The sequence below is a fragment of the Equus quagga genome, chromosome 3, assembly GCF_021613505.1.
Source record: "Equus quagga isolate Etosha38 chromosome 3, UCLA_HA_Equagga_1.0, whole genome shotgun sequence".
Lineage (NCBI taxonomy): Eukaryota > Metazoa > Chordata > Mammalia > Perissodactyla > Equidae > Equus > Equus quagga.
In genome coordinates this window covers 68108880-68121069 of record NC_060269.1, presented here as the reverse complement: position 1 = coordinate 68121069, position 12190 = coordinate 68108880, and the positions used below count along the sequence as shown (strand labels likewise).

General features: G+C 48.0%; 1 protein-coding gene across 1 annotated transcript in view; it reads left to right on the top strand.

The window, feature by feature from the left end:
* The window catches only part of SLC25A37 (solute carrier family 25 member 37), a 37032-nt gene extending 35724 nt beyond the window's left edge, over positions 1 to 1308 (top strand). Inside the window, exon 4 of the mRNA XM_046657063.1 lies at positions 124 to 1308. Coding sequence (XP_046513019.1) covers positions 124 to 644 — 521 coding nt within the window. The 3' untranslated portion in view covers positions 645 to 1308. The remainder of the gene's footprint in view (positions 1 to 123) is intronic.
* Positions 1309 to 12190: the final 10882 nt, after the last annotated feature.

The window sequence follows — 12190 nt, the reverse complement described above, 5'->3', positions numbered from 1 at the left end:
CCAGTGTGTCTAAACTTACTTGTTTCTCTTTATGGCTTGGCTTCCCTTTCACTCCGACCCGGGGTGGGGCCAAACCCAACCAACTGGCCCTGACTGCCGCCTGGCCTGCTGCGCCCGCAACAGTCGTGAAGCAGCGCATGCAGATGTACAACTCGCCGCACCGGTCGGCCCTCAGCTGCATCCGGACGGTGTGGAGGACTGAGGGCTGGGGGGCCTTCTACCGGAGTTACAGCACGCAGCTGACCATGAACATTCCCTTCCAGTCCATCCACTTCATCACCTACGAGTTCCTGCAGGAGCAGGTCAACCCTCACCGGGTCTACAACCCACAGTCCCACATCATCTCAGGTGGGCTGGCCGGGGCCCTTGCCGCGGCCGCCACCACCCCGCTGGACGTCTGTAAGACCCTCCTCAACACTCAGGAGAACATGGCCCTCAACCTGGCCAACATCAGCGGCCGGCTGTCGGGCATGGCCAACGCTTTCCGCACGGTGTACCGGCTCAACGGCCTGCCCGGCTACTTCAAAGGCATGCGAGCGCGTGTCATCCACCAGATGCCCTCCACGGCCATCTCCTGGTCGGTCTATGAGTTTTTCAAGTACTTCCTCACCAAGCGCAAGCTGGAGAATCGAACTCCATACTAAAGGAACAGGCTGTGGGGAGCGATGCCCGAATCTTATTTTTAGAAGGCTTTCCCTGCCTGCTTCCATCCCTGCCCTCACACTGAGATTATTGTTGCACGGTGTTCGCAGGGCGGGCCTCCCACCCGACGCCTTAGAGAGAGGAAAGGAGGGACAGCCGCTTACCGGGAGACCGGTGGCAGTCCACAGGGACATCCGAGGTGGTGGTAGGTGGGGAGAGACCTTGGAAGGGAAACGAGAAATTGCTTTTTCTCTTCGTCCCCCAAGAGGTATGTAGCATTTCTGCTTCACTGGAGCAGTTTCCTGCCCTGGAATTGTAGATCACACAGAAGGGAAGAAAATGAGCAGTGACCGAAAACATTAAAGAAAAAGAAAATCATGTATATAAAAGTTGCCGTACACAGTCTAAAATAGATGGATAATGTTTATCCTTTATTTTTCTATGTAGAAGTTTTTGGATTTGTGTGTGTGCCTGTGCGTGTGTATAAATAAGTCTTACAGCTGGGAATGTAAAGCTGTTTTTTTAAAAAAATAGAGGGCTGAAGTCTTCCATTGGGTTATATAAAAAGGGCACCGAAGTACTAAATTGCTGAAAGTGGCCTAAAATTGTGTTGAGCCCCCAAATGGAAGTTTCACTTGAATGTAAAATAATAAAATATAAAGTTTATATTTTGAATTTCTTTTTTCATGGGGGCAGAAAAGGTACGTTGAAAAACAGTCACAATAATGATGTATTACTTCCAGCTACATTTGTTTTCTTTTACTCAGTCAGTCACCTTCATGTGCCTTCTCCCTTTGCCTTCCCTAAAAACTCCAGGACTAAAGACCTGGCCCTGAGGCGTTTTCTCTTGCTGAATGCTTGCACACACACACACAGACCCCGCGGCAGGGTGGTTCTCACCTGACAACAGTGGTCCCCAGTAGAATTGGGATGGCTCGTCTTACACCTGCTGAGACCTCACCTTCCCTTGCTGTGAGTGGCGTGAATATATGCCCCTTGGGCCAGCACTTAGAAGCCTGCGACATGGCAACCTTTGGCTGCTTGTTGGGCAGGCCGTTGGGATGAATCCTGCCTTTATCCTAGGACTTATTTCTGCATCAACCTATTCACTCAGACACATCGGGTATTCTGGTCTGTGTGTGTGATGATAAATCTCTGTTGCCCGTCCACTTTGAGGGATTGTGAAAACCATGGCAACTGTGTCAATGGCATTTGTCTGTCCCCCTGCCCACCATGAATTCCCCCATCATGGAGCCTCTCACGCACGGTGACAGGGGCCAGGACCTCGTGCACGAGTCAGGATGCCTCTCTGGGCCACCTTCAGCCTCGCTGGGTCTGTGTCAGCTGAGCACGTGAGGCCTGACTGCCTTGTTTTCTGAAATGGTGCATCCTGCATCCGAGGCGAGCCGCATTGTCACTCAGAGAAAATACAGGCGGATTTCCTCTCGCCCTGCCCTTTGATTGGCTGCCAGACCTCTCTCCCAGGCAAGACCAAATGGCTCTACCTTTTCCTTTTAGAGCCCCTCTTAAAAAATGAGCAGGAAGCACGTGTGTATGGTTTTATTCTGACGGGCCAGGTTCCTACCTTCGCCCTTTGCCCTTCACCCTTTGCCTCAGGCACGGTCAGTGTTGTGCATCTCTCTCAGGCTCAGACCCGCTGCTTCAGCAGCTCTTACTTCCTGGGAAGAGCTCAGGCGGCACTGAGACAGTTTTCATCTTGGGACGCTGCCCACAGTGCCTCCGGGAGTAGTTTTCAGGTTGAGGGCAGGAGAGCGCCACGTGGGCAGCTCCCACGTGTGCCCTATGAGCAGGGCCTTGCTCCTGGGCTGGGGGTTCAGCTGTTGACCTGTCCCACTTTGGAGCTAACCTTCTGGTGGACCCCAGTTGCCACTCGCTTCTGTCCCACTCAGGGATGCAAAAAGCCATGGCGACCATCCTCTGTGGGCAGTGTTTACATCTCTCTAAACACGCCCTGCGTGACTGTTAAATTCTGCCAATGGAAGAAAAACTAGATCAAATAATTATCCAACCACCCCTTTTCATCCACTTAAGATATGCCGCACTGCTGCAAAATACTCCTTATTTCTTACGGAATTTTATATTCTCTGGTATTCAGAAAAGAAATGGTTCAGTTCTCTGGGAAAACTCCTTTGGGTCGGGGGATGCGAGGAGGAGAGGAGGAAGGGACTTGGGAGCTGGGTGGGCGGGGGCTGGCTCTCCTCACTGTGCGCTGCGCAGAGGGATCGGCTGGGAAAGGGGGTGCCCCCTGTCCTGCCCGCCTGCGGGGTCTTCTTGAGGCTGGATGAGCGATGGAGCTGAGAAAGCTTTGAAAGTCCTGAAGCACTAAGCAAATTTAAGTGGTCGTTAATTTTGTGGCAATTGAGGCCCCAGCTCCCTTGCCCTGAGATTCAACCTCTTGTAGATCATAGTTTTACTTTTATATTAGAATAAATAATTGGTTTTGTTCCAAAGGGGATAAATCATCAATCCGTGACTGTTTTTTCTTAACTTTGGATTGAATCTAGCTCTTGGCTGGCCTACATCCTTTCTGGGTGGTTTCTGTTTCTATTTCTTTTTTTTTTTTTTTTTTGATGCTGATGTCTTATTCCAAGGACTGTCCTTCGAAGTCCCCCAGAGCTGCATCTCCAGCACACTGTTATGCCAATAAGATTTTGATTGAAGGATGGCTGTGCCTGTTAAATTCGAATGTACCACTGCTTCCTTCCGGCCAGCCACACAATGTGTAAGGGTGAGCAAGTGTGGTTTCTTAAATGCCTGTACAGAATATCATTGTTTCTGCCTCTCAGTTGTTGCCAGCGCTTTGAACAAGGGGAGAAATGTGTGTTCATGTGTGGGATGTTCCGACATGCTGCTACAGCTGTGACACTGGAGCTAGAGAAAATAAAGCCTTGGTCTTTGAACCGCTGCGGGCTCTGTGGTGGGAATGTTGAATAAGAGGAAAGTGGATGGAGAGAAGGAACCTACTCCATGGGGCTTGTGCCTGTTCTGGTCTCGCACGTTAGGGACCAGGATCTACAGCTTCGATAGAAAGTGCCCTTTCAGCCCTCTTAGAAATGGAAGCAGACCACTGTGTCGGCCAGCCCGGAGACGGCCACGTCGTCATGCCAGGGCAGGGCTGGGAGCCGCCTCTGGCTTTGCTCACCATGCCGGGGAGGGTGGCAGCTTTCTCTCCTGATGTGAGAGCATGAGCGTGACAGGGTGCAGGTGCGTGGTGTACACAGCCCTGGTACATGGACGCTCAGGACTGTTTTCTTTCTCACACACACACTAATCCCTTTGTGGAGGTTCAGTCAGGGTCCCTGTACACGGAAGACCCCGAGGGTGACCAGGATCTACGCATACATCCTAAAGGTCACAGCTTAAGCCAGAGAACTAAACCTCTGGAGTTAGGAGTGAGGGTGACGGGTGGTCACAGACCCCTGTGAGGAGCCAGGAATAACTCGACTCTTCACACGGTTTTGGAGGTCAGCTTGCCTACTTTAACCACTAAAGACCTCAGCGAGGGTGGGGAATCAGAATCGAAGTCAGCCCTGAGAACCAGCCCCGGGCAAGGGTGCTGGCAGCTGGGAAGGGGACACTGATCAGAGGGTGGAGAAGGCTGGAGATAAGCTTCCTGCTTTGTAGTTGTACCGAAGGCCACCCCTGTGCTTCTCGAAGCTGTCTTGCAGCTCTCGGTTGCTTCCTCTCCTCGGGGTGGGCGGCAGCCTGGGAGGGTCCGCTCTCAGTGCACAGGCGTCCATTCTGCACATCCTCCTTTTCTCCCTGACCCATGAAGTCAAGCTGCCAGCAAACCCGGAGTGCCTCCCGAGAGCAGAGCACCGTGCCTGGCGCTGTTAGAAAAGAGCCAAGTGTAAGATGTGGTTCCCGCCCTCTCGGGCCTGACAGCCTAAGAAAAGAACCTAAGGGAAGACACGGCTTCCTTAATGCGACCAAATCTAGATCTGCCAGGACAGCAGTGGAAGGTGCCCCGGAAGAAAAGCGGTAAGGTGATGCCATTAGGCCAAGCTCCACGAGATACTCACTTGTCCTGCTTGTTCGTGGTGCTGTCCCCACTGGTGGTGTGCGGGGGCTGAGGGTGCACATCTCTTCCCGGCTTCACATTCAGGAATGTCATCTGGCTAGCTTGAAATCAGCAAAGGTAGGAATATTTACACTGCAGAAATAGACAAGTGCTATAAATCAGGGCTGTTACTTTTCAAAGAGCCAACTTACCAGTCCACCACTGCTGGCACATGGCACGGTGCTTACTTTGTGGTAGGTGTTGGGTAAGCCTTTTGTCATCAAGCTGGCGTCCCCTGTAGTGCTGGCCCTCCTAGTTCCTCCTCGTGGCAGGAACCATCTTCCTCACTTAGAAGCTGTCTGCGGTACATCCACTCTCCTCAAATTCCAGCCTAGAAAAGCCATGAAAGGAAGGGGTTCCCTTTTCCCCAGGGCCAAGGTCTCCTTTCTGTCTGAGTTCCCTGAGACTTCTACGGGATCAGCCATCCTTTCCGGGAGAGACTCCATTCCTACCCAGAAGAGTGGCCTTAATGGGACAAACATCTCAGAGAAGAATGCAATAAGCCCTGAGTTGTACAACCGCTGGGAGGGAGCAGAGGTGTGCTAGTACTGCTTACAGGGAAATAGTTGTCTCTGGTCTAAGGCAGGAGTTAGTTTCTCCCTAACTGCAATTAGGGAGAAAAGCTTGGTTTGCAGCCAGAAGGGCATTGTAGGAGACGCCCTAGCTGTAAGCTGCAAATGAGAGCTTTGACTGCCGTCTTAAGGAGTTTGACCTTTTAAACAGTAGGTAAAGGGGAGTCATTAAGGGTCTTTGAGCAAAGGACATCATGATTGGAGCTCGGCTTTAGGAGGAGCCATTTGGCAGAAGTGGGCGGGACAGAGTGGAGAAGGAATACCCAGGAAGCTAGGAGATGGTCAGTTCAGTATAAGGCAAGGGAGACTGGAATAGAAGGAGTCCAACTGATGAGAGTGTAGAAGTGGGATCAACAGGGTTTGGGGGGCGCTTGACTGCAGGGCAAAACGAGAATGGGCTGTCTGAGAGAAGTGTTGGTGTTAGGAGGAAGACCTGGCTCGCCAGCAGAGCAGGTGGTGGCGGAGAAGATGCCTCATCTCTGAATCCATCAGTCTCTCCTTAGTCCTCATTCTCCTCCAGCAGGCATGATGCTGGAGCTCTGAGCTCTTGCCTAAAAGCTGCCTCTATAGCTCCCCTCTCTTGGCTTCCATTGTCCTGCCCTCCCTCTGGCTGCTCACTTTGACTACTTCCTCTGGCTCCGCCCACCAGCCTCAGTTCCTTTCTGGGCCCCCTAAGAATGGCTGCGTGGGAAAGTTCTGCCTTGAGACCTCCTGTGTGTCCACCGGCTCTTGGCACTGATCTGCCTTCACGACTTCAACTGGCCCCTGTGGAAAGATGATTCCAAGTTGCGGGATGTAGCACCCTGACTCCGCTCCTGAGCTCCAGATCGAAATGGCCAGGTGCCTGCTGATTTCAGACATCTCAACTCTTGTCCCGCCAACCCCAAAGCCTGCTTCTGCTGCCAGAGGCTTACCATGTTACGCACTTGCTCAGAACCTTGAGGGCTCCTCATCGTTTTTTTTTCAAAGATTGGCACCTGAGCTAACACCTGTTGCCTTTTTTTCCCTCCTTCTTCTCCCCAAAGCCCCCCAGTACATAGTTGTATATTCTAGTTGCAGGCCCTTCTGGTTGTGGCATGTGGGATGCCGCCTCAGCATGGCTTGATGAGCGGTGCCATGTCTGCACCCAGGATCCAAACCAGTGAAACCCCAGGCCACTGAAGCGGAGTGCATGAACTTAACCACTCAGCCATGGGGCCGGCCCGCAAGTCTTATCTTTAAGGCACCCTAAGATGGCATTTACTATCCCACTGCAAAGCTATTCCTGACTCTCTCATCATGTGTCAGTACCTGGCCTGGGCCGCTATGGCCCACCTCACTTTGCCCTTTTGCTGCCATCTGCCCAGAATGTGTGCCCCATGAGGACAGAGACTGCAGTTTATTCACTCTTGTTTCCTCCATAGCCCTCGGCCTAAGATTCCCCCATTCTGCATAAGAGCAACCATCACTGTTAACCATCACTGTTAACCGTATTTATCAAACTTCTGACGTGCTGTTGAGATTGGATCGCCTACAGGGCATGAGAGGCGGAGACACCCAGAAGGAGCTACACTCGGTGTTTGGGAGGAAAGTTGGAATTGACGCCAAGGACTGGGCAGGGATCTGAAGGGGTGTGATGGTGGAAGCCATGCACACAGATGAGAACCCCAGAGAGAACAGGGACCTTGTGGGATGCTTACACGTAATAGGAGAAATAGTGAGGGGAGAAATGGGAACTGGGAGAGACTGGAGGGGTCAGAAAATTATGAAGGTAGCCGGGAGGTGAGGCGTTCACAGAGGAGGTGTCATCAGTTCTACACGCTTAGACATAATGCAAAAGCAACTAAAGCCATTTTTAAAGATTCCCAGATTGCTTCTCCTTGCTCTTGGCCTCTTTGTCCCTCGTTTGTTGTCCCCTCCTCTTACTTTTGCCTTTTCTGATTCCTTTCTCAATCCCACCTTTGCCAGGCTATCCCTCCCAGTGCCATTCCTAATGTACCTGACTCATGGCAATAATTAGAAAAGTACTCAAAAATGCACATCCCAGGCTTGTTTATGAAAGTCAAAAGATGGAAGCAAACTGAATATCTACCAAGAAGTTAAACGATTTCTGGAACATCCAGGCTGCCCTGGTGTTGGAGTGGGGAGGAAGGCAGTTTCATCAGGGCTCTCCAGCCAGACACCGTATGTAAAATTGGGACTCCCCAGTACATTTATAAATTTGAGAATACTTCCAAGCTTACTCATTTCCCTAGCCTTGTCTCCTGAAAGTAATATTATTTGGGGGAACATGTAAGCTTTCTTTGTGAACGTGTGGCTATGAGATGACACTTGAGAATTCCAGTTTCCTGTTGACGTGGCTTCTGTAGGAAGCTCTTCGCTCGTGTTCTTATTTACCTGTGGCAGTCATGATCTTTCACTTTCCAGAGTAGGTGGGACATCTGGGGAGAACCACCAGTCTCCGCTGAGAGGACACAAGTGCCACCTCAGGAGGGACAGCCCAGCCCATGTCCTCTGTCATCTGAAACTCCTCTGGGAGGAGAAAAATTATAAATCCAGAGGATGCGGGCAATGGTTTTTCTTTGACCCAAGGCAGTTGAAGCCTGCACAGTGCCCAGAGTCCTCATGGGTTTCTGTCCTCGAGGACTCACTGCTGAAAGTTCTTACTAAAAAGCAGAACCTGACTAAACCTCATGAAGCCCAGGGCTACACAAAGAGCCATGGGGATACCTGGGGCCTCCATTCCTGTCCCACTGCCCCTTGTGGTGGCTGCCTTTCAGGGAAGAGGTGGTCTAAAAAGAAGAAATGAAGAGCGGTCCTGGGAGCATTTGCTCTCCTCAGTTTGTGAGTTTGTGGAAGTAGCTTCTGGCTGTCCACTGAATAGGGAGAATACAGTCTTGGTGGATGCCTTAGCTTGAGTTGACAGGTGATAGATATATATCCCAAGATTCATATTTTAAGCTTAATGCAACCAGACGAGTGAAAGATTGCAGCAACTCCTCTCTCTTTCCCTGATTGTATCTTTGTAAAGTTTGGAATAAAATCATGTGCAAATTTTAACGAGAATAATTATGGATACCCATCCTGCCTTTTTTCTGTGGCACTGGGCTTCACGAGGTTTTGCTGGGAGCTGCTTTATAGTAAGGACTTTCAATAAGGAGAGGCCTTGACCACAGAAATACCCAAGGGCTCAAGGCAATGTCCAAACTTCAACTGCTGTGGGCCTGAGACTAAGAAAACGTCACCAGCCTAGAAGCTGGGAAGACCCAAGTACTAGCAACTTCCTTGGGTTTTTGCGTTTCCCCTAGCACTTCAAGGGATCTTATTCATGGTTTAGTTTAGTTTATGTCCATAATAATGAAACTCTATGGTCAATTGTAGTGTCTGACTCCCTCTCGTGTCTCCCCTCAAGCTTGTGGTAGGAGTGGAATCTGGGTAAATTACACATTAAGGGGGTCATGATTAATGGTACTGAGAGGGCAATCCTACTGGGAGGAGCAGCCAGGGAAAAACAATCTTCTAGATGGAAAGACTGGACCAAACGCTGAGCTGTGGTAGAAAAACTTCCTTCACACAGAATGAAACATGAGGTTCTAAGCCTCGTGATGTTTCAATGAACTCAAGTTGCCAAGAGCGCTCATTCGCAAATGCTATTAGAGTCTTACTATCATGCTGCATGACATGCTGATGCAGCTTCCTATTTTGAAGACATTATTTTTGCTGACTTGACTTAGATCTTTGTTTATTGATGCTATCTTGAATTTCCGCCTTGGCCCTCTATAACTCTTTTGTTTTTAAGATCAGCAAGTTTGTAAAAGCCAGATTTGAGAAGCATACAATTACCTTATAGTGAATACAAGGATAATTTTTTAATTTGTTGGCATAATGAAGTAAATTATTTGCTCTGGTTCATTTTAACCATTGAGTGCATAACGGATGGGTCAGCATGTCCAAAGTCCCGGACGCTAGTCTGGAGGTCACTGTTTGGGTGATCTTGAGTGACCTTGGGCATATCATTTAATCTCTCTGGTCTTCAGTCTCCTCATCTGCAAAATGAAAGGGTTGGATCAGGTGACCTGTAATAGTTTCTCCAGCTGCAGTCGCTTATGTTCATATGTCTCTACCCAGTCTGCAATTAAACTCTGATTGCAGGCTTTTCTATGAGATTAGGAGAATCTTTACAGCCCTTTTAGCCTAACCTGCCATAAAGAATCCTTCATTATTATTTTGCTTTACAGCTACTCACTTCTCACTTCCTAAACTACTCCACAAGGAAAATATAAAAAGCCAGGAACTTGGTATAGGAAAATGATGGATGTAAGTGTGAGTATTTCATAGCCTTCTCTTTAATATGTGTTTAATTGCTACATCTCTGTGCAGTTGGAATTAAATAATTTATGGGCCTGTATGTCTAAGTAAATTCTGAGTGAGGACTGTTGGTCGGTATTGAACTCCAGGCCCAGCACAGTACCTGAAACAAAATAGATCATATCGAGTGCCTGCAGCTTGGGGACTGTGATGGCAGCAATCCCCTTATTTTCAGAGACAGAGTACATTACTATAGAAAGACACGATGTGGTTTTTCTGTGGCATTTTTTACTGTAGAGTCTATATGTCTAAACATAAAAAAATATATATACTTTACTTTTTAAAGCAGTTTCAGATTCACAGTAAAATCGAGAGGAAGGTACAGAGAGTTCCCAAAGACTCCCTGCCCTCACACATGCACAGCCGCCCCATTATCAGCACCGCCACCAGAGGGGCGCATCTGTTACAATTGATGAACCTACATGGCTGCATCAATACCAGCCAAAGCCCATAGGTCACATTTGGGTTCACTCTTGGTGGTGTACATTGTATAGGTTTGAACAAATATGTAATGACGCGTCCACCATTATAGTGTTAAACAGGGGACTTCCACTGCCCTAACAGTCTTCCGTGCTCTGCCTGTTCATTCTGCCCTTCCCCCTAAGCCCTGGCAACCACTGATCCATTTGCTGTCTCCATACTTTCGGCTTTTCCAGAATGTCATATTGTTGGAATCGTACAGTATGTATTTCAGATTGGCTTCTTTCACTTAGTAATATGCATTTCAGTTTCCTCCACGTCTTTTCATGGCTTGACAGCATATTTCCTTTTAGTGTTGAATAATGTTCCATTGTCTGGATGTACCACAGTTTATCCATTCACCAAGAAGGACATCTTGGTGGCCTCCAACTTTTGGCAATTATGAATAAAACTGCTATAAACATCCATGTGCATGTTTTCGTGTGGATGTAGTTTTCAGCTCCTTTGGATTGAAGAGAACATGATTACTGAATCACATGCTAAGAGTATGTTAATTTTTAAGAAACTGCCAAACTGTCTTCCAAAGTGACTGTACCATTTTGCATTCCCACCAACAATGAAAGAGAGTTCCTGCTGTTCCACATCCTCACCAGCATTTGGTGCTGTTAATGTTCTGGATTTTGGTCATTCTAATAGGTGTCTGGTGGTATCTCATTGTAGTTTTATTTGCATTTCCTGAATGACACATGATGTGGAGTATCTTTTCATATGCTTGTTGCCATCTGTATATCTTCTTGGTAAGGTGTCTGTTAAGGTCTTTTGGCCGATGTCTTTTTGTTTTTTCCTGAGGAAGATTCACCCTGAGCTAACATCTGTGCTAATCTTTCTCCATTTTGCATGTCGGTTGCAGCCATAGCATGGCTGATGAGTGGCGTAGGTCCACGCCTGGGATCCAAACGTGTGAACCTAGGCTGCCGAAGTGGAGGTTGCCAATCTTAACCACTAAGCCACAGGACCGTCCCCATGGCCCATTTCTTAATTGGGTTGTTTCTTACTGTTGAGTTTTAAGGAGTCTTTGTAGATTTTGGATAACAGTCCTTTATCAGATACATCTTTTGCTAACATTTTCTCCCAGTCTGTGGGAGAAAAATTTTTTTATTATCTTGACAGTGTCTTTTGCAGAGCAGATACTTTTAATTTTAATAAGTCCAGCTTATCACTTATTTCTTTCATGGATCATGCCTTTGGTGTTATATCTAAAAAGTCTTCACAAAACCCAAGGTCATCTAGATTTTCTCCTATGTTATCTTCTACGAGTTTTATGGTTTTGCTTATTACATTTAGGCCTGTGATCCTTTTTTGTTTTTTTGAGGCAGATTAGCCCTGAGCTAACTACTGCCAGTCCTCCTCTTTTTGCTGAGGAAGCCTGGCCCTGAGCTAACATCCATGCCCATCTTCCTCTACTTTCTATGTGGCACGCCTACCACAGCATGGTGTGCCACGCGGTGCCATGTCTGCACCCGAGATTTGAACCAGTGAACCCCGGGCCGCCGAGAAGCGGAATGTGTGAACTTACCCGCTGCACCACCGGGCCAGCCCCTGTGATCCATTTTTGAGTTAATTTTTGTGAAGGGTGTAGGGTCTGTGTCTCGATTCAGTTTTCCGCCTGTGGATGTTCAGTTATTCTGGCACCATTTGAAAAGACTATTTTTTCTTCATTCTATTGCCTTTGCTATGTAAAACATCAGTTAACTATATTTATGTGGGTCTATTTCTGGGCTCTCTATTCTGTTCCATTGATCTATCTGTCCATTCTTTTGCCAACACCACACTGTCTCGATTACTCCAGCTTTACAGTAAATGTTGAGGTCGTGAAGGGTCAGTCCTTTGACTTTGTTCTTCTCCTTCAATACTGAGTGGGCTTTTCTGAGTTTTTTGCCTCCTCATATAAAGTTTAGAATCAGCTTGTTGATATCCACAGAATAACTCCCTTGGATTTTGATTGGAATTGCATTGAATCTATAGATCAAGTTGGGAAGAACTGACATTTGACAATATGGACTGTCTCCCTGTTTACTTCTTTTCTTTGATTTCTTTCATCAGAGTTCTATAGTTATCCTCATATAGA